The sequence below is a fragment of the Euleptes europaea genome, chromosome 8 (genome assembly GCF_029931775.1).
Source record: "Euleptes europaea isolate rEulEur1 chromosome 8, rEulEur1.hap1, whole genome shotgun sequence".
Lineage (NCBI taxonomy): Eukaryota > Metazoa > Chordata > Lepidosauria > Squamata > Sphaerodactylidae > Euleptes > Euleptes europaea.
Window position 1 is genome coordinate 27,313,869 of NC_079319.1, and position 26,969 is coordinate 27,340,837.

The 26,969-nt window shown below is 43.3% G+C and overlaps 1 protein-coding gene across 1 annotated transcript in view; it reads right to left on the reverse strand.

Annotated features, from left to right (window-relative positions):
* LOC130482071 (neural-cadherin-like) overlaps window positions 1-26,969 on the reverse strand; it is a 56,655-nt gene that overhangs the window by 17,961 nt on the left and 11,725 nt on the right. Inside the window, 20 exon segments of the mRNA XM_056854886.1 lie at window positions 1,634-1,866; window positions 2,288-2,472; window positions 3,492-3,585; window positions 4,264-5,881; window positions 7,185-7,468; window positions 8,334-8,477; window positions 8,882-9,068; window positions 9,323-9,450; window positions 10,723-10,972; window positions 11,749-11,916; window positions 12,029-12,201; window positions 12,562-12,732; window positions 13,555-13,723; window positions 14,322-14,494; window positions 16,172-16,314; window positions 17,634-17,883; window positions 19,240-19,351; window positions 20,752-20,956; window positions 21,909-22,134; window positions 24,562-24,756. Coding sequence (XP_056710864.1) covers window positions 1,634-1,866; window positions 2,288-2,472; window positions 3,492-3,585; window positions 4,264-5,881; window positions 7,185-7,468; window positions 8,334-8,477; window positions 8,882-9,068; window positions 9,323-9,450; window positions 10,723-10,972; window positions 11,749-11,916; window positions 12,029-12,201; window positions 12,562-12,732; window positions 13,555-13,723; window positions 14,322-14,494; window positions 16,172-16,314; window positions 17,634-17,883; window positions 19,240-19,351; window positions 20,752-20,956; window positions 21,909-22,134; window positions 24,562-24,756 — 5,108 coding nt within the window.

The window sequence follows — 26,969 nt, forward strand, 5'->3', positions numbered from 1 at the left end:
GGGCTGTGGTTCAGTTTGTAGAGCATCTGCTTGGCATGCAGAAGGTCCCAGGTTCAATCCCTGGCATCTCCAGTTAAAGGGACTAGGCAAGTAGGTGATGCGAAAGACCCCTGCCTGAGACCCTGGAGAGCCGCTGCCTGTCTGAGTAGACAATATTGACTTTGATGGACCAAGGGTCTGATTCAGTGTAAGGGAGCTTCATGTGTTCATTGTCTTTACTAGGGTTGTCTCTGAACTTGAATGCATGCAGTTGTAAGAGAAACCATCATTTAAATTCAAGGAGTAGTCCCTAAGGCAGGTGTGGGGAACCTTTTTCTTGCCAAGGGCCATTTGCTCATTTATAACATCGTTCGGGGGCCATAACCAGGTGTAGATCTCCCGGCGCAGGGGGGGGGAAGAGGCTAGGGTTGCCAGGTGTCCAGCCACCACCTGGAGGTTGACAACCACAGGGGAGGCCACGCAGAGAAGGCCTGGAGGGCACCCCTGCTCCCCCCTCCCTCCCAGGCGGGAGGGCAGCCAGCGGTGGGCCCCGAGCAAATGAGGCCCCAGGGGGGCGCAGACCGCAGCCAATCCTCAGGAAGTAAGGGAGGGAGGAAGGAAAACAGAGAAATGGAGGGGGAGAAAAGGACGGAAGGAGACAGACAAAGAAAGAGACGAGGGAGGGGGAGAAAGAGTGACAGAAAAAGAGAGAAAAGCCTTCCCCCCCACACACACACACCCGCCGGCCCCACTCAACCGGGCCCCAGGGTCCCCGCCTTCCCCAACACACACACACGCCAGCACATGCAGCCCAGTGCGACCGGGCCCCAGCCTCCACACCCTCCCACCCCTCCACCCAAGTCCACAAACGGCCCTCCAAGCCTGATCGGCTCCCGCACACATGTACCGCCTCCGGGAACCACCGGCCTCTCCCCCCTCCCCTCGCCGACCAACAGTCGACGAGAGGAGGTCCAAAGGGCGCCGTGGCCCCAGGAACACCCTCGGGGAGGGCTGTGCTGTGCTGCTCCTCCGCGGCTGGGCCCTGGAGCTCCCGAGGGCCATTGAAAATGTCCTCGAGGGCCGCATACAGCCCCCGGGCTGGACGTTCCCCATCCCTGCCCTAAGGGTATAACTACACATTAAGTGCATGTTAACAACAAACAATCAAATCAGCACTGGGAAGGGCGGAGATTTTGCAGAGAAGTAGTGCAGAGAAGGAATGTTTAGCCATTTCCCCATCTGCTATTTCCAAACTGGGACATTTTCCCCAGGCTGCTTGGTGTCCCCCCTGGGAGGAGCAAACCATTTGGACCACTGCAAGGAAGACAAAATTGATAAAGAACAGGCAGGGAAGAGATTCAGCAAACCCTACATCTTCCATCAAAACGGTTCCCGAAACAATTTTCTTAAAATAAAATTTAAAAAATAAACAGAATGAAAACTTGGCTGTGAAGCTTTGTGTGTAATGTGAACAAAAGCCATAATTTTTTTTTAGTATGAATGAACTGCTGGATGGGTGTTTGCCTGTTTAATAGCCCAGTGACCATTTCTGCCCAAGGGAACAAAACAGCTCTTCTGGGAACACTGCCTCTTATGGCAATGGTAGCGGCCAATTATTTTGAATGGGGAAAAAAGGGAAGGAAAAAAGGCATACCCGTGCTTTGGCTGCAGCGACATTGCCATTGAGTTTTTCTGCTTTGTAGTAGGATAAGCCATGAACTGCAAACCACACGTCAACTCCTCGTATTTCATCTGGACTGTTCATGACACTGAAGATGTGGACATTTTCAAGCTGGGCTGGTATGACTTCAGAAAACATCTTCTTCATTTGGTTGTACATACTTTCACTCTCAGACGACTGATATACAAAATCTTCTGCAGTGATACCTATTAATATAAATTTCCATTCCTAAGGTGATGGAAGTGGGAAGGAACAGAATGTGCAAGCACATGTGTGCTCTACCTATACCATAGCTGACCAAATGCAAATGCCCAGTTTTATTATCTCAGGCTCCTTCCATAAGGTTCCCCCCTCCCCTGACATGGAAAGCAACTTGTTCAATCCCCACCCCCAGCATTTTTGGGAGCTTCTATGGCGTTCCTGGGGCTGCCCTGTAAATGCATCAGTATAGGCACTGAATTTTGTATTCCTAGTCCTACTGCATCATCCATTCAATGTCCTGCACACTTTTTTCTTTTTCTGTTCTCTGTAATATGCCTTGAGGCTACAAATATGCTAAATAAGTAAATAGACTGGATACAATACAACAGCATTGCTCATGGTGTTAATGAACTCGACATCTTTTACCTCTGATCTGGAGAGATCCTGCATTGCGAGCAGCTTCTTCTTTGATTTCCTTCACAACCACCTTTACAGTAGAGATCACATCAGGCCAGACGCCATCTGTAACTTTCACTCTTATGTTATACGTTCCTGGGGGAGTTCCTTTTTTTATACTGAGTAAGCCAGAGTTGACATTGAGGACAAAATACCTAGGAAGAAACAACACATCTTCCACTTTCAAAATTCATGTTACAGTTCAATCAAATTTGTGGTGAATTCGTGCAACGCTTTCTGTTGCTCCCTGACACACTGCATGTTGCATGTGTGCTACTTTGCTGCTATGCTGACCCACTGACTTTGATTTGCATTTATTTCTGGTTGTTCATTCCTTGTTAGAGTAAACCCCATGTCTATAAATTTGCCTTTATGCCAGCAAGACAGCAACAAGCCAAAGCTTCCCAATCTCATCAAGGTACACATCCTAAGCAGCTCTCTGCTTGGTGGTTTATCATGTTGGCACTGCCTTGGTTTTATTAATTACTATACTGCAAGAAAACAGCCACAGACAGACCTCCAGTCTTTTTCTATCTTGTAGTACTTTTCAATCCAGTTTTTTGCAACTGCTATAAGTTACCCAGTAAAACTCTAATACACCCATCTTACAGATGCAGTCATTTACGAGTAAGGGGAATTCAAGCTTCGCTTTTGATCATCAGATGTCTTTCGGGAAACAAGGATACCGGGGTACAGGTATTCACACAGCTTTGTGATTCTCAGCATTTAGCTTCCTGCTGGACTAGAAAGCAGCTCGTAAGAGTCAGAGCATAAACTTTCCTGTAAGGATGTGCATTAAAGTTTCTCATGGAGGTGGGCAGATGTGAAGGAAGAAAAAGCAGCAACATACAGAGATGTGTGTTCAACTATCCACGGATTTTGCAAAGTAGGTCTTTTTTCTTTCTCTTTCTTTCTTTCTCTCTTTCTTTCGGTCTCCCTTCTGCAGTGCACTAAGCTCCCTCAATTTTTTTCGCTAGGCTGGGAATAGCAGACCTCAGAAATAGGATCAAAGCTAAAGTGGGGGTCTGCACTGGGAAGGGGGGAAGCAGTGCAATCTGCAGTTTTGTGTGGTTAAGTACATACCAGAATGATGTGTCCTATACTGCATTCGTCTAAGAATAGTTACCTATTTCTCATACTCACCTTCAGAATCCATTTTGAAAATAAAATTTACCTGGGTCCTTTTCCTTCAAAGTGGTATGTTTTATGATCCCAATCGTCTTTATCTGGTGCATAAATCTGACCTAATACGGTTGTGGGTAGCATACCTAAAATAACAGAAAAAACAAGAATGTAAATATTTCACCATTTTGTTATTGGGTGATATTTGTTTCTTCAGCTCTTCCATAAACACACCTTGCCACTGATAGCATGCAAGATATTAGGGAGAAAGTTAACACCTGTACCCTGACACCTGCTTCTCAAGCTATGTGTCGTACTTCTGAGCCAAGAGAATTCATCTTGCCATATATACCTAGAAGAGTGATGTTTAGGTATCTGAGTGCAGTACGCAAAATTTGCATACATTAGTTGGCATTGGCTTTAAGGAATGTAGCCCTTCTCAGCAAAGGAGGCACAAGAGAGTAGGCAACTGGAAATCAATGCAATCACACATTGCTCAGGATTCTCTAATCCTCAGGTAGCAGCTTTTTGGAGGGTATAAAATCAGTGATCTGTCTCATGTGCACAGGAGGATGCTTACACCTTATGCACAGGAAACACTGGATCCATATGAGAGATTTGGGCAGGCAATGTCTATACATATTCAAGCTTACCTCCAGAAACAAGGGTTAAAAACTTGTTTTTAAGGAGAATAAAAAATGTGCTAAATTCAGACAAGTTGAAATTCTGCACCATGAATTTCTGTTCATGCTTGTACAGCGGCCTCAATAACATGAGTTAGCCCTACCAGTTCAACCAAGCAAGCTTCACCACCGTCAGCTTACCATTGAAACTGAAAATGAGGCATTCCATGGAGCCAGCAGCATGAGGATGGTCGTTTCGGTCTCCGATATTAACCATCAACGTGTTGGTTGAGCTCATAGGTGGGTTGCCGCTGTCGGCAATCAGAATTGGCAGGTAAAAAACCTTGTGCTCTTCTCTGTCAAAGGTATGTAGCGCAGTCAGCATCGCACTTCCGTTGTTGAAGTCCTGCAAGTTAAAGTAGGCCACGCTGCCAATGTCGCTCAGTAAGTGAAAGGAGAAAGGGGCCCCATTAGACGGGCTGTCTCGGTCTTTCGCATATAACAATGTCGAAGTTTCATTCATTTGGACAACCTGAGGAGATGGCGTGTTTTCCCAAACTACTGGGCTGTACGGAGCATCAAACTCTGGTCCGTTATCATTTACGTCCAGAAGAGCCACAAGGACCTTGGCACTGCCACTCATGGTAGGCTGTCCCATATCCGTGGCGATGACCACAAGCTGGTACTGTGCCACGGCCTCATAATCTAGCAATCCGGCCACTATCACCCAGCCATCACTGGCCACCGAAAACTGACCTCTTGGGTCTGACTTGCTTAACAGGCGATAGGAGAACCTTCCGTTCAGCCCAGAATCTAGATCAACAGCAATAACCTGCACAACTTTAGTCCCAATGGGAACATCTTCAGCCAGCCCTGCTACTTCATAAAACTGGGGATAAAACATAGGAGGATGGTCATTGGAGTCCTCCACATAGATGACACAGTAAGCAATGCAAAAGAAATCCAGGTCCTCAGCTTTCACCATCAAGTTAAACACCCGTTCATGAGGCTTCTCAAAGTCCACCCGTTTCCTTAGTCGGATAATACCACGCTTATCTGCTCTGTCAGACTCAATAAAGAACCTGTGGTCGTCATCTCCACCGACAATACTGAAAGTCACCATGCTGTTTTCTCCGTCATCTCTATCGATAGCTGACAGCTCAATGACTTCAGCATTAAGGCTTGCATCTTCAGAGACGAAGGCCGTGTAAATCTTTTGTGTAAAAGCTGGAGCGTGATCATTTATGTCTGTCACCAAAATAGTGGCAGTCCCTGTTCCAGTAAGACCGCCTCCATCTTTGGCTTCAACCACCACCAGGTATTTGCTTTCTTTCTCCCTATCTAAGGATCCCAACACAGTGTAAATGGTGCCTGTAACTGGACTAATTGAGAACAAGTTGAGGTTAATCTCATTTTGGACGTTCTGAGTAATGCTGTAGGTTAACACAGCATTCTTCCCAGCTCTGGGATCATCAAGGTCAATTGCTGACATCTCCATTACCGTGGAGTCTGCTGGAGAATCTTCAGAGATTTGCCCCATAAAACAACCATCAGAGATGCAAAGGAAAAGAGGGGCGTTGTCATTCACATCCGTCACGTCTATGATGACATCAGCAAAGCCAGTTAGACCCTCACCATCTTCATCTGTGGCAAGGACTAGGAAGCGCCACACAGATTGCTTTTCTCGGTCTAACTTCTCGTTCGCAGTGACTTCCCCTGTATACTCATCGATACTGAACTCACTTTGGGCACCTTGTCCATGCAGGGAATAGCGAAGAGCGCTCTGATTAGCTTCCTGATCAGGGTCAATAGCGGAAACCTGAAAAGAAGCACAAAGTGTGTGGAATAGACTTTCTATTCTAGAGTGGTTGGCACACAGGCGAAATAAAACATCAAGCCTCTTTCAGAGGGGCTGTGGCTCAGTGGCAGAGCATCTGCTTGGCATGCAGAAGGTCCCAGGTTCAATCCCCGGCATCTCCAGTAAGGACCAGGTAGGTGATATGAAAGACCTCTGCCTGACACCCTCGAGAGCTGCTGCCAGTCTGAGTAGATAATACTCATTTTGATGGGCCAAGGGTCTGATTCAATATAAGGCAGCTTCATGTGTTCAGAAGCAAAGGAAGTAAAGGCAAAGTCCAAAGCAGAACCACAATGCTAGAAAAGCATTGTTAAGGGCCATGGATTTCTTGTTGTTAATTGTTCAACAGTTCCTCCCTTTCCTGCTTCTCTTCTAAAACACTTTCCAAGTATTCAGCTTTTGTCAAATTTCTGTGAAATCAGTATGTATCCTCATTTTACAGCACCAGAATAGCAAGTAAACTGTCCCCCAAAACTGGAATCAGTTTTAAAAAACCTTGCAAAGAATGGAAGCAAATACTAAGTCCAGTACTTGGGCTCCTGGGCCAGATTATTGAGACACAAACCAAACCAATTTTCCTTGGGAAATTTTTTTTTAGAACGTGAATTGTTGCTTAGATGTTAACAAAACGAACACTAATCTTTCAGAATGGTTCTTCAAGTTATTACTGCTAAATTGTTAGAATGAACAAAAAATAGGGGAGAGATTAAAATGTTTGGTAATAAGAAAAAATCCTTGCTCTCTAGGTAATTTTGGAGTAGTATATTATAATGGTAACAAGGTTTCTGGGAAAAAACAACATGGGAAACTGATGTACAATACCCTGAATTTGGCAGGTTTCAAACATAAAATCAACCCATCGTTTGCTATGTAAAGAATCCTCGAGTATCTTCAAGTTGGGCACTCCAACCAAGCACCCAGTTAATTATTTACTCTTTTGCAGCAACACATTGTTTACTGTTACACCTGAACCAGAAAACTATGATTTGCAATGTCCCTGCAAACCCTGGTTCCCAATAGTGGTTTAGTCACCATTTGGTTTGCAGGGAATGCTCAAGCCATAGTTTGCTGGATGAAAAGTAATAGCAAACTATGGGCTGCTGGAAAAGTGGAAATAAATAATTAGTTAGGCATGAACAAGGGGAAGGTGCTTAAAGAATCCACTCAAAGAAGATAACCATGGTTTTTCATCACATCAGAACCATTCGTCCATTTGAAGATGGTGAGTTACAAGTATAATAATAAGTAAATGAAAATGCCTTACCTGTAAAACAACTACGGGAAGATCAGAAAGTTCCTCTAAGATACTGCTGTGATATTCGTTCTGAGCGAAGATGGGGGCTTCATCATTCTTATTCATTACATTGATGATTACTAGAGTATGGTTCTCCCATTTTCCATCAGAAGCTACCAACTGAAGCTCATAATGCTGCTCTTCCTCATAGTCTAGACCTTGAGCAATCAAGATGGCTCCGGATTCTGGTTCCACATCAAAATCTCCTCGCACATTCCCTGAAGTAATCTGGTATCTTAGCTTGGCATTTGATCCTGAACAGGAAGAACACATGGTTTCCACCATCTTACCTGGTTAGGCATTAATGAGTTCCCAGAGCACCAGGGCTAATCCCAATGTATGTTTCACAGTTCTCAAAAACACAAGGGGGAAAAACATGCAGGAGGATCACATGCCTATTTCCAAAAGACAAAATACACACAGCAAGAACTCTGAAGAGGAATCCATAGGCCAAGTATTTGCATGAGCCTGTATCTGTGATAAGATCTCCTGATGTGTAATGTGGCCACAAAAATCAGTCATGGTTTGGATCAGAGCTATAACACCAGGGAAAGGGAGGTCTAACTCCCCCCCCCATGCCATTACCCCAATAAAAAATGCCTCCTCATAAAAACTGGGGTGCTTTAAGTCTCAGTAGAAGGGGAAAAAGACAGGCACAACATAGGTACCTGTCTTTTTTTCTATATTAGGACTTGAAGCAAAGTGGGCGTGGCTCTGTCACACCAAAGTCTGAATCTGAGAAAAGCCTCATAATCACTGCAATAAATAATATCATTGTTCTCCTTTCTTTCTAGCTGGGCTAGTGTAAAATAGACTAAGATGATCTCATTTTAATAAAGCCTTTAAAAAAACTTGACCAAGCTGCCTTCAATAACCAACATTGGAAAAGTGTGGTTAAAAAGTTTTAAATAAATATAAATGAATAAAAATTTGTGTTTTACAGAGGGAAAACAGAACAAGAGACTAAAGTGTATGGAATACTTCACAAAAATAACTTCTAGGTCAACCATATTATATCTCAAAGTCTTCTTTCAGTTATAAAACTGAGAGGACTTCATTAGCTTACAAGAGATGCTTCTGCCAAGACTGTACAACGTACAAAGAGCTGCATATTCATACCTTCATCTTTATCATTTGCTGTGGCTGTCAAAACAACATACCCAACATCCTTGTCTTCATCTACATTAATTTCATACACTGAATGTGGGAAAGCGGGAGCATTGTCATTTACATCACTAATAAAAATCCGCACATATGCTGTATCTGAAAGAAGAAACCGCAGATTATTTAATTCAATGGCTTCTGGATATGGCAACCTCACTACATAATTCTAAGCCCTTTTTTCACAAGAGGAGGCTCTTCTTACCAAAGGGACTGAGGAGCAGAAGGTGCTCACCCAGTATGACCTTGCTTTCCTGCATCAAGAGACTTTGCCAAGACTGGCAGAATAAACCAAGTAGCAACCCCTTCCTCTGGGAACTTGGCATTAACATCAGTTCTTTGAGATAAGTGAAAATGTTTGCTCTGAAGATTCAGCCCAATGCTTTACTTCAGATACTGATTACATATCCAATAGATTCTTCCTTTGATTCAATCTGCATATAGCTGCTTAAACATTTCTCAGCTTTTCATCCCCAGCCCATGGTTTTTAAAGCCCTTACAGTTACCTGTGTTGGGCTGCCCATAGATACCGGGCCTGGCGGAGTCCGAAGAATCACAAGACTGGACTTCAATCAAATATGATCCTCTCTTCTCTCTATCAAAAGATGCTTGGGTGGAAATCACTCCCACCTTGGGGTCAATGGTGAAGTACTGGTAATCTTCACTGGGGTCCTTCAGTATTACATAGCGCACCTGCGGTTGAAGAATACTCCAAATAAGGTTATGTTGTTTTTCAATCCTTATGTCATCCATGTTCAAAACAGCCCAAAGACAGGCCAGCATTATTGCCCCCTATTTACAGATGGGGACACAGAGGCAGAGAGACTTGCCATTGGGGCTCAGGGCTATATACACAGCATCTGAAATGAAACTGGAGCAGCAGCAAGTGCCTGCAGCTTCTTACTTACAGTGAAGTTTTGGTTTTTTTAAAAAAAGGGGGGGCAAACCTCTCCATGGAGTCCAGAGTCCAGATCAGTAGCTACAACCTGCACGACAGAGCTCCCAATAACTGATCCTTCAGGTACAGAAGCTTCATAAGTACCGGATGTGAAGAATGGAACGTTATCGTTCACATCTGCAGAACAAAAAGGCATATTGAGTAGTCTTGAGCAGTCTTGACTTCAAATGTTGTTGTTATGCCATCAGGCTGCAGCCAACCTATGGTGACCCTGTAGGATTTTAAAGGCAAGAGTTGAACAGAGGTGGTCTGTCTCTTCGTAGCAACCCTTGACTTACGTGGTGGTGTCCCATCCAAGTAGTAAACTGGATCGACCCTACTTAGTTTCCAAAATGAGGCTGGGCTAGCCTGGGCCACACAGGTCAGGGCTTCAAATATTGTTGTTTTAATCTAATAAGGCAATGTTTTACTAGTGCTATATTGTTTTCAGGTGTGTGGAATATAGTTCCCTATGCTGTCAACATTTGTGAGCCTTCTTTTATGACCACTCATGCATTCAGTAACAAGACTTTTTTTTGTAACTAACTTCCTTTCACTATGTCACCCTCCACACATACACACACCTACTGCTTTATGCCACAGCCAATAGCTTGTAGCACCTTAAAGACTAATAACATTTCCAAGGTATAAGCTTTTGTGAATCAAAGCTCACTTTGTCAGACATAAGAGTTGTTGAAACATAGGCCATAATTCTGAGGGATTATGACAGGGGTGTTGAACTCAATTGTTACGAGGGCTGGATATGACATAAATGTCACTTGGTTGGGTCAGGCCAGGCAGTACACTTGCAGTAACATTTTTTACTCCAAAAGGGAAAAGATTATCAAGATTCTGTATATGCTGCAACTATGTAAGGAAAACAAATCTATTTAAAATTATACTCTAGACTCTTTTCATTAAAAACAAAATTAATATTTTAAAATAATATTACTAGAAGAGTTGGTTTTTATATGCCAACTTTATCGCTTAAGGAAGAATCAAACCGGCTTACAATCACCTTCCCTTCCCTTCCCCTCCCCACAACAGACACCCTGTGAGGTAAGTGAGGCTGAGAGAGCTGTGACTAGCCCAAGGTCACCCAGCTGGCTTCATGTGTAGGATTGGGGAAACAAATCCAGTTCACCAGCATAGCATCCACTGCTCATGTGGAGGGGTGGGGAATCAACCCTGGTTCTCCAGATCAGAGTCTACCACTCCAAACCACCACTCTTAACCACTACACCATGCTGGCTCCCTAGATATACTAGATATATTTGGGTAGGTTTAGTGACCATCCAGTCTTTAAACTGTCAGATGTAATCCAGTTTTGTATTTTATATATTTCTGTAATCCCACAATACATAAGTAAGTACAGCCAGTAACAACCTATTGCCTGCAAAGGTAACTGACCTGTTAAGTTAACACAAACAGTGGCGAAAGATGCTAAGGGAATCACAGCTACATTCTGAGCCTTAATTCTTAGCGTGAAAAATTTTGTCGTCTCAAAGTCCAGTGGTTCAGCAACCAAAAGTGAAGCAGACCCATCTGCTCGGTTTGGTTTGAGGTAGAAGCGAACGGGCATGTTGGTCTCTGGAACCTGACCCTCCTCAAGGTTATACGTAATCCTTGGATCACCAAGAAGGGATGTAGCTTTGACAGTCTGGAAACGAAAGGGCAGTGATTATGTAGAGATGTATTTAAGTGATGTATGCAATGTGTCCCAGAATGGAAACAGCCCAGGGACAGGAACTGCTAGGGTGTGTTAAATGTTCTCCCCATCAAGACCACGAAGCAAGTTCTTAGTTGAACTTCTGAAAGCAAGCTGAAGGCACACCTTTGTCAACCAGCCTCCAGGAAGTAATGTCAACGCTTTCTAAACCAGTTTTAGTAAATGGTACTACATCTATGCACTTTGCATATTAATGTTTTTTTGTTTCATGACTATATGTAATTGTTATAGGCTGCAATGTTAGGAAGAAAGACAGGGTAGCAACATATTAATAGACCATCCAAGTGAGATGCTTCATGTTGAACCCATGCACGGCAAGGCAGAATGGTGCAAATATGCACAGATCCTTTATCATAATACTATGGGACCATGTATCCAGCTACAGAATCACGCTGGGGAATATTACTGTAACTGGAAATCATATTATTCCCTTATAGCATACTGATTTCAGCACGGACTCAGAGGAAAGAGAAAAAGATATTCCAATTTGTCAAATTTACAGCTATTGGGGGAGGGAGCAATTGCATTTTTCCTGCCCTAACCACTCAGCTTGTTGAGTCTAGTGGCAAAAAGGAGCATGCTTACAGCGTATGCAATCATAGCCATGTTCCCATACATATGGAAAGACACATGGAAAAGGTGAAGAATAGTTCAGGATAACTAGTCCCAAAATGAATATTCATAAGGTATTAAAAATCAAAGCGTACCACTATTTTGGTGTCACGGATGGTATTCTCTGGGATTGTTACCCAGTATGCATTTTTCTCCCACTGCGGCAATTGATTAAGTACATTAGTAACAGTGACAGTCAGCTCTGCGCTGCTGCTCCGGTTCCCTCCATCCATGGCTATGATGGATCTATTTATCTGGAATGTCTGCAAAAGAAATTTGCCACAGCCATTCACCCTAAAACCTGAACATTAATTTGTGAGAACAGACTGCAAAAGTAGATGAAATGGACAGACAGCAGCCAAAAGCTTGGTGTACCTGGGAGACTAAGCGATTCACATATATCCAGCCAGTGGTGGGGTTAATTTGGAAGTACTCAGGCTCCTGCCGTAGTAAGGAATATGTGATGGCAGCATTTACCCCTTGGTCATCGTCGTGAGCTGCAGCATGGAGAAAGCTTGTTCCCACCGGGGTGTCTTCACGAAGGAAGTCTAGATAAGTACAGAGATTGTTCTCAGCACACATGGTATTACGGGGTAAGAATTATGGTGCCATGTTGCTGACTGAAATTGTTCATGAGTGGTTGTATCCAATCAACCACCAGCAGTACAACACACACAGATTTTTCCCATGGTCCCCCATCCCATGGCAGTTCCCTTGGGATGCTGGAAAAACAATGCCTAGTTTCCCAGGATCCACGTGAATACAAAGCTAGCAGGCTGGAGGGTTGTCTTGATTCTATGTGGCCTTGAAACCACAGGCAGAGAGAGGAGCGACCTGCCACCAAGTGAAGTAGCAAACCTACATGGACTCTCACAGTCAGACTACACCAACAGGTCATGCCTACTCACATTGGTAGCGGTTAGTCTCAAACTTCGGATCATTGTCATTCACGTCAGCGATGGAAACAGTGATCTGACACACACCAATCAGTGGATCTTGAGCTTGATCGGTCGCTGTCACAGAGAGAGCAAACTCCTTCTGCTTTTCTCGATCAAAACTGCGAGTTGTAGTGATCACCCCTAAACAGAAGCAACATCATGAAAGGAGACAGCTGAACCGTCTCTGGTTTTCACCACCCTTTTCATAAGCCAAACATACTGAACCCCACTTACTGAACCCCGGGTTTGATTCCCCACTCCTCCACATGAGCAGTGGAGGCTAATCTGGTGAACCGGGTTTGTTTTCCCACTCCTGCACATGAAGCCAACTGGGTGACCTTGGGCTAGTCACTCTCTCTCAGCCCCACCTACCTCACAGGGTGTCTGTTGTAGGGAGGGGAAGGTGATTGTAAGCCAGTTTGATTCTTTCTTAAGTGGTAGAGAAAGTCGGCATATAAAAACCAACTCTTCTTCTGCTTCTTCCCCACACTGTTCAGGTTTACGAAAAGCTTTTCCCTTGCAAATTCATAGTTACAAAAAAGGGCTTCTTTCCCCTTTCATTCCTCGGTTTCTTTTCTTTCTGTGTCTTAACAGCTTAGAAGCAGACAAGAACTTACTGAAGTTCCCAAATTTCAGGCAAAAATGTGACAAAATATAGAAAGCACGACAAATGTCTGTTAAAGAACCCTGAGGAAGAACAGTTGGAATTACAAGTCTTCCATTAGTTGGTGTACCAGAGTGGCTAGGAGAATGGATGGTAATCCACAAGGCCTTCACTTCAATCTTACTCCAGCCACACATTCACTCAGTGGCCTCAGGCAAGTCACTTTTTCTTGGCCTCAGCCCCCCACCCATAACTGCAAGATGGCAATAACAACCATTAATCCTTTCTGGTTCAGTACAACATGACTACTCTAAGAAACAAACTGCTGCACTAGATCGATCAAGTGTGGCTGTTTCTACCTGAGTCAGGATCTATGCTGAAACCTGGTGAAACTCCATCCCTGTGCATGAGGCCATACTTCACCTCCCCATTCAATCCCAGGTCTGCATCGAAGGCTTCCACCCGCAGGACGTATGTACCTGGGGGCTGGTTTTCCAACACCCAGGTGCTGTCACTGTAGTAAGCACACTGCAAGAGAAATCATTAGCTAATCACAGGGAACAGCCACAGAAATTACACATCAACTGATATTTGTATCCATGCTTTACAGTGCAACCTTAAGCAGTTACCCCCTTCTAAGCCCACTGAAGTCATGGGGCTTAGAAGGGTGTGACTCTGTTCAGGATGGCGCTGTTGGACTCCAAATTAGTTCCAGTACAAAGCAAATAGGAGAGATAAGTAAATACTTCAAAGCAATAGAGTCTGGCATTAGGGTTGCTAACCTCCAGGTACTAGCTGGAGATCTCCAGCCAATAAGAGATCAGTCCCCCTGGAGAAAATAACTGCTTTGGCAATTGGACTCTATTGCATTGAAGTCCTTCCCCTCCCCAAACCCCGCCCTTCTCAGGCTCTGCCCACAAAATCTCCCGCCAGTGGCAAAGAGGGACCTGGCAACCCTATTTGGCATATATTATTATTTTCCCTAAAGACCACCTGAGGTTGGCCAAAGCTATACAATTTCACCTTTCCAGTCAAGGAACACAGCACCGTATCCCCTACCAACCAATCAAAAACATTATGAACAATTTAACTGCAAAGTACGAAAACTTGTGGTCTGTCAGCTTACCTCTCTGAAAACAGGCTTGTTGTTGTTAATGTCATTAATTCCTACAACCACCTCTGCAAAGCTACTGAGAGATCTGGGTCCCCCAGAGGAATTGTCATCTATAGCAGAGACATTCAAAACATATTGTGGGCCTTTCAGTCTAGGCAGAGGGTTTCTGCGGAGTCTGAGGATCCCTGGATTTAGGAGGGAAGGAAAAGTGAAATTAATGACCAACAACAAAAATGCCAAATTGCTCTATTGCAAGGTACAGAGATATAACCAGAGGATTGGGAGGTGAGGCTTGATTCAGTATTTTGTGTTGAAGTTGAAATCCTGTTTAATTATTTCTCTGTATCCTTTTAAATATTAATTTTGATTACAGTGAATTAAACAAATGTTAGCTTTGTGAATGTGAACTGTGCCCTAGCTCTGACCTGCAATTTTATTATATCCCAGTTCCTTTTGACCTGAGACGAGCCCCGCGACGCAGAGTGATAAGTTGCAGTACTGCGGTCCAAGCTCTGCTCATGACGTAAGTTCGATCCCAATGGAAGTCGGTTTCAGGTAGCTGGCTCAAGGTTGACTCAGACTTTCATCCTTCCAAAGTCAGTAAAGTGAGTACTCAGCTTTGCTGAGGGTAAAGTGTAGACAACTGGGGAAGGCAATGGCAAACCATCCCATAAGCAAAGTCTACCTAGTAAACATCATGATGTGACGTCACCGTATGGGTCAGTAATGACATGGTGCTTGCACAGGGGACTACCTTTACCTTTAACCCTTTTGATCTAGTTTCTTCCTGGCATCAGAGTTATCTGTAGAGATGCCAGAATGTCAGCTGATTGTACCCCTTTTGATATTCTAACAGGGCAATATATCCTTGAAGGGTTACAAAGTATTTCTTGGAACATCCTGACAAGTTTTCACTCCCTTCTCCCCATTAGAAGGAGGTCTTTTGATTACCAGCTCCAGGGAAGGAGATGTCATTCTATTTGGCAGGAGGTGGGGTGATTTTTGTTTGGCTGACATATGTAATCAATATGTATCATTGGCTATATGTTAATCGTGATGATGTCATCAATACTATAACGGTGCCAGCATTTCTTTGTTCTGGGCCACTGCCCAGCATTTCTCAGGAGACCTAAGGAGCGGACCTGGTTAACCAAATTAAATATATTTTTTAGAATAAAGTCTGACACTGCATATTACTCTTTGGCTAGGACTCCCTTCAAGTTGGGTACAAATTTCTCCATCAGCATGAGGCCGAGAATTATGCAATGCCACTCCACAAAAGGTACAATTCTTTTTTATGTGACGGCAGGGAACTGCAAGGTGAACGGAAAGTGTGGCATATCACTGTAAGATTTTTATTACTTGACACATAGGCCATAATCAAATGCACACTGAAAAACAGGGGGAAACTGAGATGCCGTTGTAAATCTGCCCTACATGGCCAAAAACTGAATACAAGCTGATCTCTTGTAGCCTACACAGCTTAACATGGCAGTATCTTGGGAGGAAAGGCCTTCCTAGGGAAGAGGAGCCCATTTCCCTGGGTTGTGCACTCTAGCACTAAGATGGGAAGCTACAACCTGGACAAACATCCAAGTGAATTTTTAGGAACCCTAGAAAGTATGATTTTGGGACCTTGAATTAAAAAAGGTTTCTCTTTCAGAATGGCTACAAGGGAAAAGAAAAACTACGCAGGTCACTACTTGCTAGTACATTAACACAATGCATAAATAGCTCAAAGAACATGCCTATCATTCACATGACATGCAAAATCTGTACAAAGTTGCAAAAATTTTCTGCACGTACACCAATGCATATACCAAGTCAAGTGAGCATGTGACAGAGTAGAGGAAGAGGCCTACCTCTATGGCTCTCTAATTCAAAATTGCCTTCTTCGTTACCCCCGGCAATTAAATACAACACTCCATCTCCGTCAGGATCCTTTGCTTGGATAGCAGCTACCAAAGTCCCAGGGCCTGCATCTTCTGAGAGGAAAGTTCTGTAACTGATGAAGAAATCAAGAATTGCATGACATTTACTAGCATGAATCAATGTTACAAAGGTAACTTTATTTAATATTATGAAATTGACCTGAATCCCCTTTCTAACTTAACAAGCAGTAAAGTAAGAAAAGTGATTTGAAATGCCCTCTGCATGTTGCTAGAATTGCATGCACATTTTTCCAAGTAGAGCCTGGAGTGAAGAAAACCTTTTATGTTATCAGATGGACAGCACGACATTAATTTAACTCTAGATAAACAGAATTTTATTTTTTAGTTTCTTAAGAATGGAAGTGAATCCAAACCTAAGCAAACTTTTTAATTAAGCTTAATATCTCAGATCAGCAGGAAACATATGCTTATATGATTTAGAGGTCAACACTGAAGGGACTAACCATGCTTAAACCTATCCACATCACTGGAAATTTTATGTATGAAATAACATGCAACATGACTAGACAATGGAATTAGACTGGCCAAGTGAAAATCCAGAGTGTGTTGTGCCACCCACCTTCCAGTGGCCATCTAGTTGTGTATTGCACAACTATTTCCTAAGTGATACTCCCAAATGCCATCTATCGATATTAAAAATATAGCAGTGGCACATATTCTAAATATATTGGGTTGGATCCACCAGAATCTTTCTGCCGATGGAAGGATTTCCTCCCACAGAGTATGACTTTCTCACCTCCCCCCTCCCACTTCCATCCACGGAAATACTCAGACGGATCCCACCCACTGTGGCTTCAAGCTCTTGCATTTAAATGACTTGAACTCCCATGGTTCATTGAGCATGTTCTGCATGTACCAAACTTCCTTTATGCTCCTGTGCTTTCTCACTTGTGTTTTTATCACCCCCTTCTTCCAAGGAGCACAAAGCTGCATACGTGACTCTCCATTCCTCATTTTATTGTAACAACAACCCTGCGGGATAGGTTAAGATGAGAGAGGCTGGCCCAAGGTCACTGAGCAAGCTGTTTGGCAGAGTGGGAATTTGAACCTGGGTCTCCCAGATCCTAGTCCAACGATAAAATGTCATAATGGCTCTCAGTATCCGAAGCTGGCCTAACAAAGAAAGTACAATTTTTCTGTGGGTGTAGCTTTAAAAAAAAGATTTCACAACCAATAAGTGAAGCACAGCTTAAAGAACTTGCACACCAGGCGAATTTAGATGTAATACTTTAGGGGCAAGTCCCTATCAACTATCCTCATGCCTCCAATAAGTACCATTAGTATAGTAAGGCTGCTCAGCAGCATATGTGCCATGCAGGAGGGTTACATGCTGTTGAGCAAAGATCTATGCAAAAGAGGAAACTCTGCTTACACAGCCTGGGAGAAGACTGGGGCTTCGTCATTCACATTTGCCATACGAATGCGCACCGAGGCGGTGCCTGTCTGAGGAGGATGCCCTCTGTCGACAGCAATGACCACCAATTCATACATGTGGTTTTCTCGTTCAAAGTTCAATCGCTGGTTGGAACTAATGGTTCCCTCAGGCGTGACAGAAAAATCCACGCTTTGAACAAAATACAGGACCTCAGAGTTGGAGCCAGAGTCACAGTCGGTTGCAAGAACTAGAGCCAGGAACATTTGAAAACAGAAAATAATTAAGACAGATTGGCTTGACTGCAATATTAGATGCACAAGGCTAGTCAACCCTCATTAAGTACAGGTAGCTTTACCTTATACAGAACTGTCAAGACATAGTGGGTTACCGCACTTGTATTCCCAGCAATGTATTAAGAGTTTGAAAATGTTATAAAAAATACTGTTCGCACTTTGTTTGACCCCTTTAGCTGTGAAGACGTCTTCCAACCATTTATAAGCCGTGGTATCCAAAAACCCGTTTAAAGCGATGTTTTTTATAACATTTTCAAACTCTTAATACGCCGCTGGGAATACAAAGTGCGGTAACCCCCAAACTTTTCTGCAGCAGTATTTGGAAGAGGCGTCACTGCGTTTAATTCAGACTTCTCTTGCTCTCCCAATATGGGGCGGACATAAAACAGTTGCACAGTCAGTTTCTGCATTGACTGGCGGGCACCTCTAGTAACAACTGCAATGCTTTTCCTGACCCCCAAAGCAGTCTTGTAAGTCTTGTTTCAGTTTTTAAAAATAAACAAACAAACGACCATGTAAGTTATAAAAAAGAGGGGGAAGCCAGACAGATGCATAGGGAGGAAGAGAGACACAAAAAGACAAGTTTTAAAGACTGCAGTGACTTCTACTGCCCACTTGAACGCTGCCATATCTGGGGCTGGATCTTAAGGAAGGCTAGGCAAGCAAACAAAACAAGAGCACTAGAGATTGGAATGATAAAAATAGGTATATTGCGAACTATACACACATTTTTCGAAATAAAGTACTGCTAGCGTTCCATAATTGAGTATTTACAAGTGTTACTTATTAGGATATGATTCAATATATGACTGATTGGTGCCAGTATTATTTATGCGTATACAAGCTTGCACTGGATTGTGCATTTTTGTAATTGTATTATCACGTGTACAGTATGTTCTACAGTCACTCTCATGTAGGCTAAGGTGCATTATGCCCTGACCTGGATGGCCCAGGCTAGCCTGATCTCGTTAGATCTCAGAAGCTAAGCAGGGTCAGCCCTGGTTAGTATTTGGATGGGAGACCACCAAGGAATACCAGGGTTGCGGTGCAGAGGAAGGCACTGGCAAACCACCTCTGTTAGCCTCTTGCCATGAGAACCCCCCAAAAGGGGTCGCCATAAGTCGGCTGCGACTTGAAGGCACTTTACACACACACACACTCACACAAGGTGCATTGTATCTGTATATTTTACAATACATCTATTTTTATTGTTATAACCGCTAGTACTTTTGTACTTCGTTTCGTCTCCGTAGAGATTTGTCTTTGTTCTTTTCCAATAAACAAAACTAAGCAGGAGATGCTATATCTACCTTGCAATAAAGATGTGCCTACAGGGATTGATTCAAGAATATTTTCTTGACTGTAAATAGACTGCTGAAATTCGGGAGAACAGTCGTTTTCATCTGTGATGTGAACTATGACCTCCATGGCATAGAGAGAGAGAGAAGGGAAAAACACACAATTCAAAATACACACTAGTAACAGAAAATGAAGGGACCGTGATTGATTTCCAGTGCCTGAAAACATGTACATTTGTTCTAAAAGAAAAAAGTAGTTTGTTTGAGACGTGTAATCCATGGGTACCACATATATTCTTCCATGCTGCCATCCCAGTCTTGGATGATATGCCTCATCTTCCTCTTCCACCATCATGTCACACTGCCACAGCCAACAGCTCTCTGACTCGGAGAAGGAGAGTTAGTTTTTATACGCCGACTTTCTCTACCACTTAAGGAAGAATCAAAGCGGTTTACACTCACCTAGGTGAGGCTGAGGTAGGTGAGGCTGAGAGAGCTCTAAGAGAGCTGTGACTAGCCCAAGGTCACTCAGCTGGCTTCATGTGTAGGAGTGGGGAAACAAATCCAGTTCTGCCGCTCATGTGGAGGAGTGGGGAATCAAACCCGGTTCTCCAGATCAGAGTCCACTGCTCCATACCACCTCTCTTAACCACTACACCATGCTGGCCCTCCGTTTCCCACCCTTCTTTAAACAGACTGGAGGGATGCACTTCCAGCCACAAGTTGTTCTCTCCTTGTCAGAACTTGAGCCTGTATCAGGGCCAGAGCACGGGACATGAGATTCAGCACTCAACTCTGTCCAAGGAGAGCTTAACAACAACAGGGTTTGCTCAAAGAAAGAGAACACTTTCTTTTTCAACTCATCCTTACCTCCTTTGTCCCAATCTAACAGAACCCAGTTTTCCTACCCCAAACTAAATCTGGGAATGGCAACATAGCCTAGGATGATCTGGCCTCTAGGCTGCTAGCTTAGGAATATTAAGAACATGGGGAGGGGGCGTGGATCAGTGGTAGAGCTCTGCTTGGCATGCAGAAGGTCCCAGGTTTAATCCCCGGCATCCCAAGTTAAAGGGACTAGGCAAGTAGGTGATGTGAAAGACCTCTGCCTGAGACCCTGGAAAGCCGCTGCCGGTCTGAGTAGACAATACTGACTTTGATGGACCAAGGGCCTGATTCATTATAAGGCAGCTTTTTGTATGTGTTCAATTTGTCCCTCCATCCATAGGAAATTGTATATTTTGCCCAAGTTATTAATTTGCAAACAGGGCAAATAATGCTTCCTGGATCTGTTCCTGATTGGGAAAACAGCATGGGATGAAAGCCTGAAGCATGTCCCACCTTCCACCCACCCCCATCCTGATCCAAATCAGGCCCCTGTAGCATTTGAGGAATCAGTTACCAGCAGCTGACATTGGATTGATGGTGAGATCTGGCCAGGGGAACCCAGAATCAACTCAGGAAAAATGTCATTTGTATTGTTTGGCCCATTGTCATTAAGCACAGAATGGAAAATCTTCACTATACCTCAGTTACACTGCTGAGCAAGCTCTTCCCTTCCACTGCTTTCACTAAAAAATGGTAAAGGTGATGCTCGCTCTCGTAGTCTACCGTATGAGTGAGACTTAGCTCTCCGGTCTTTTGCTCCATGCAGAACAGACCGCTGGGGTTCATCAGCAAAGTGTAAGAGAGAGGCTGCCTCTGGAAAGAAACTGCCTCAACAACAGCCACTCTGTAAAGGAGAGATTAGCCACAAAACTGTTTATTACTTTGAGGTAGGAACAACAGATGATGGATATGAACCAGTCTGAATTGCCAGAGTCCCAATCACAGCATAATTTGTCTTTATAGATTTCATCCCACAATTCTTGCTTTATATTTTTGGAATTTGTATTTAAAGTGACCCTTGAAATGAGATTTCACCCCATTCAATGGATAGATAAGGACCTTTCAGATGTAAGGTTATATCCATCAGCTCTATCCTGTTGCCAGTGAAGTTTTCCTGCAGTAGAAAGAGCTTTCTGCCAGCATAACCAGATTTCATCTTGCTTAAGAAGCTTCTGCTACTGGCAAAAAATTCCTTTCATCAGGGGACAGCTCTGTCATTTGCTAAACAGAGCAGATGGATAACCTCACTGCGATTTTGCAGGTACAAACAATGCTCATAGAACAGCAGAATACCAGTGAAAACATAAGAGGACTTGAGTAAATACGTAATGATTCCTGCTCATACATTCCCCTGCAGATCCCTACATACTGTGCCAGATGAAAAATCCCAGTCACCTAGAACAGTGCCATGTACAGAGGATTACAGTAGTCTAGACCCCCCCCCCCCCGTGTATGTTAAAAAGACACAGTACTTTAGTAAGATTTCTGGAGGGGATGGGCCATGGCTCAGTGGTAGAGCCTCTGCTTGGCATGCAGAAGGTCCCAGGTTCAATCCCTGACATCTCCAGTTAAAGGGACTAGGCAAGTAGGTGATGTGAAAGACCTCTACCTTGAGACCCTGGAGAGCCGCTGCCGGTCTGAGTAGACAATCTTACTTCAATGGACCAAGGGTCTGATTCAGTATAAGGCAGCTTCATGTGATTTTAAAAATCCCCTTGGGTTTCTAATCTACACAACAGGTTTTTTAAAAACAGAGCCAGATACTGGTTTCTCCTTTCTCTCCCTCACACACTTACTTTTCACCTGTTGGGGTATTTTCTGGAACAAACACACTGTATGATGTGTTAGTGAATTGAGGAGGCCTATCGCCAGCCAAGATGGAGACGAATGCATAGGGGCTTTTGTTGCCATATTCGTCAATGGCCAGAACAGTGACCACATACTCCTGATCAGGAGTTAAAGGCAAGCCAGTCGTCAGGATGACACCTGTGTCCGTATCGACATCAAATCGTTCTTCACCACCTGTTGTGTAAAAGGATTTTTAAAATAATTAAAGAAGAGGCCATCAAATACCATGCTTTCTTGATTCCTGCCATTTCATCTAAACCTTCATTTTTTCCTTTACAAAACCCCCACATATTCTCCCATTTTGTAAAGGACGCTACCAGATGCTTTAACTGGCAGTGCTCTTACTACCAGAAGGAAACAGCTATAACCCTTTGTAACTGCACTGAAGAAGCCCCACACTCCACTTGCAATACCTATGTAGATAGACTTATCCCTTTTTTGGCTTTTTGTACATATGTAAGGATATTTTGTAACAGCCTATGGCTAAACAAATAAATGAATTCTTCTTCTATGTAGGTAGATCACGATGGGTAGTCGTATTAGTCTGTCTGTAGCAGTAGAAAAGAGCAAGTGTCCAGTAGCACCTTAAAGACTAACAAAATTTCTGGCAGGGTATGAGCTTTTGTGAGCTACAGCTCACTTCTTCAGAATACCAATGTAGGAAGACATTAGGCCAGGAGTGTCAAACATAAGGCCCGTGGGCTATACCCAGCCTCTTGAGAGCTCTTACCCAGCCCGCGAGCCAGCCCCCCCCCTTGATCTGGGCTGGTGAGGCATGGCTCAGCCCGGCCAAGTGACATTTATGTTATAGCCGGCCCTCGTGACAATTGAGATTGACACCCCTGCTCTAGACAGTCACCAGGGTTCCATATATTGCAAAGCATGACACTCTGTGGCTACACATGTTAGCATCACATGTATTCTGACACATATCACAGATGGAGAAAGAGAGTTGGTTTTTATACCTCGCTTTTCTCTACCAAAAGGAGTCTCAAAGCGGCTGATAATCACCTTCCCCCCTCCCAACAGGCACCTTATGAGGCAGGGGAGGCTGAGAGAGTTCTGAGAGAACTGTGACTGGCCCAAGGTCACCCAGTAGGCTTCATGTGGAAGAGTGGGGAATCAAACCTGGTTCTCCAGATTAGAGTCCTGGCTTTAGTGGGACATTAACCAATGCTTCACAATATATAGATACAAAATACACATTGAAGCCTAAATCCAACAAGAAAAAAGAAGGGGGGGGGGGGAAGAGAGAGATTCTTCGAAATAAATATACCCATCCTGATATCAATATAAAATCACAAATTCCAACAATATATACATTGGTAGGTGCACTGTTTTACTTTAAGATATGTACCCTGCTTCTACTGAGCTTCAAGCAGCTTCCCAAAACACGAAGGAAACAAAGCAATAAGATCAAAAAGTCAACTGAAACATACAACAAATCTGAAAAATTCAAACAACAATAAAATCTATCGGCAAACACACTCTACACCAGAGGGATCCTGCAGCAATAGATCTCAGTGATGACAAACTTCCTTATCAAAAGCTTGCTGAAGCAAGGTTGCCTTACACAATTTCCAAGACTGAGCCCTACGCACCTCTTCTGGTAGGCCATTCTAGATAGTCAGTGCTGATAAGGTGAAAAGGGTATTCACCTTATGGATGACAATGCGCTTCCCCAAAACAGGGAAATAGGCGATAGTTAAAAACTATCTTAGTACCTAATTCACTCTACTTCCAAGCAGCTCCGAATGCTTAGCGGAGGGTGGGGAGGCAATCAATACTGAGAATAAGTCATTCATACAGACAAGCAACAATACCGCAGGGAAGTAATAAAGAGCTCCATAAGGCTGTTCCATAGCCAGACTAAGGTAAATTCAACACTGCTAACAGAGAGCAGTTCATGGCTACAAGGAGATACAGCAGGGTGTGATGATGTGAGAATTTAGAATAGGACAGATGCAATCCCATTGGGCACAGGTATTTACTAAACACATACACACAGATCAGTTTTTAAAGAAACCTATTTATTGTCTATCCTGTTCTAATATGGTTTTCCCACATCCAAGGGGTTGATCATATCCACACTTGTTTAGCATCGGCGGTGGTGCATCCTCAGGTGCTTCTGCACCAATCCCGGCCATCTGAACTGAAAAAGAACTTAGCAATGGCTTTTAAAGAGAGGCAGCAAAGAATGGTTTTGGCCAGGGTGATTTATAAAGCAATCCCAAATCAGGTCTAAGTCCAAATCCTATTTGGGGCTACTAAATGGGGCTCACTCCCAGGAAAGTGCTCTTCTTAAGATTGCACTGTTAATCAACGCTCCCTATCCCAAATTTCACTATCACTTGCTACCCTCGCAAAAGACCCATTAACATATAATGTCTATATTAGAGAATGTTCGTATCTTCCCCTTAGAGAAAATGTTCATCTTTAAATATAATTACTGAAGTTGAGCTACATATGTTCATCATAGTTTGAACTGTTACATTTTCAGAATCGTTTCACATAAGGGATTTGATACCTGGCAGGGTAGTAATAAGTGTCAAAGTACAAGAGACGGTATCCCTCAGGCTTATCAGGCAGAAAGCTACTTACCAGCAATCAGAGCATACGATATTTCAGTGCTGGAGTTTTCACTGCCACTATAATGGGCAACAAGCTGGTAGACATGAGTGCCTTCCCGGGCCTCAGGATCAACACGTGCCAAATAGGGGTATGGATACATTTCCCAAGATATGGGCTCCTCTTCAACAGCAATAATCACCACACGGCACAAATACCAGTCAGTATCTGAAAGGACCACAGAAAAATTTAAGCTTAAAAAAAAAACACCAAAAAAATCCACCAGACGCTTATGGAGAGAATGTTAGGGATTTTAAAAATCATGGATGAGATTCACAATTGATACTTTAAGAGTTTAACTAAATGGCCTTTTATCCAGGGACGTTTCCCCGTGGTCACCCCTGCCGACTGCTTTGGGGCTTCCTTTTGATTATGCATGCCTTTTCTGCCCATCAGAGGTCGTCTCGCCCTCCCTGCTCGTTTTGCTGGTATTTTCCAGATGCTGTTTTAGCCGGGGGGGGGGGGGAGGCTAAGACAAATATCCAAAGGTTTATACTCTATCAAATACGCTTCTTGGATGACGAAAAACAAGCCATATCTTCTCTTATACATATTTGGAATATTGCAGCTACATGCTAGGAAGCAAAATGAGGAAAGCTTTTGTTTTGTTTTAAAGTTATTAAAAGAACAGCAGAATATTTTGCAGAGGTAGGAATGCGCAGAGGTTCTGGAAGTACTGAAGGTCTGGAACTATTTGGGCCCCACACTTCAGGGCACACTCCATGTGTGCTATAGTCACAATCTGAATTGGGCAACACGCATACTTGGGAACTGAACTCACGTGTTGTTACCCAAATAAGTATACACGTGTCAAGGCCATAACGTGCAAAGGCGTCCCCCTGCTTGCACCTATTTTAGGCACCTATAGAGTGGTAAGCTGCAGTACTGCAGTCCAAGCTCTGCCCATGACCTGAGTTCGATCCCGACTGAAGTTGGTTTCAGGTAGCCGGCTCAAGGCTGACTCAGCCTTCCATCCTTCCAAGGTTGGTAAAATGAGTACCCAGTTTGCTGGGGGTAAAGGGAAGATGACTGGGGAAGGCACTGGAAAACCACCCCGTAAACACAGTCTGCCTAGGAAACGTCGGGATGTGACATCACCCCATGGGTCAGGAATGACCCGGTGCTTGCACAGGGGACCTTTACTTTTTACATACTTGCGATCTTAGCCCATGTATACCAAGGTCTAGATTCAGATTAACATTCGGAAAAACAAGGGGGGGGGAACTCTTAAACAAAGTTTTTAAAATTTTTATAAACAGCAAGAGACCAGATTAATCTATGCAATATACAAAAGGTAGCAATGAAAATCACAGAATGGAAAAGGCAATGCATACCCATGCGTTCAATGCAGCACAACAATCAGCTTTCAGAAGTCTATGAAGAACATAAAATTAATCAGAGGCTATGATTCCCCTCATCCCAGTTTCTAATCCAATATGGTTTACAAACTCTCATATAGATAATTCACAGTGGGTAGCCGTGTTAGTCTGTCTGCAGTGGTAGAAAAAGGCAAGAGTCCAGTAGCACCTTAAAGACTAACAAAAATATTTTCTGGCAGGGTATGAGTTTTCGTGAGCCACAGCTCACTTCTTCAGATAGTATCATATAGTATCAGTTTATATAGGAGCCTTTGGTAAATCGCTTTGAAGTTAATGTTTTACTTCCACGAGACTTGTGGTACTAGAAAATGAAACTGACGACAGATGTAGAATAGAAAACTTAACATGTCACCTGACTATTTACATTTCATTATAAGAACTGACATTCTTGGACAGACCTGGGTATCCATAATGAAGTGTCTTATCACAGGCAGTGGCCATAAATTTATTTAATATTTTTTCCGAAAGTTATCTATCGCAATGGCAATTTGGATGAAAAAAACGCCAAGCCTACTAGCATTTATAGGACACATGGGCATCTTTGCAAATTTGGATTGGCATGCAGAATCACCATAACTTCCAAAGTGCTGTCTATATGGGGTACTTCTAGGCTAATACATTCCTATTCAAAAAGGGAAAATTGCAAAGGGGTAGCCATGTTACTCTATTGTAGCAAAACAAAAGTACAGTGACACCTTAAAGACTAACAAAATTTATTTCAATATTCTGTGAGCTTCTGAAGAAGTAAGCTGTGACTCACACAAGCTCATATTGAGATAAATGTTGTAAGTCTTTAAGGTCCCACCGGACTTTTGTTTTATTTATCAAATAAGGACAGCTCATACTTCTCCTTTAGTGTAATCTTTCAAAGCAAGCATCTGCAAAATCATCAATCCATAAAAACAAATGCAGTGGCTTTGAAAATCACACCTTTACCTAACTGCAAAATCATCAGTACAATTAAAATTAAAACTGCAGCTGCCAACGTTCTCAACTTTTCGA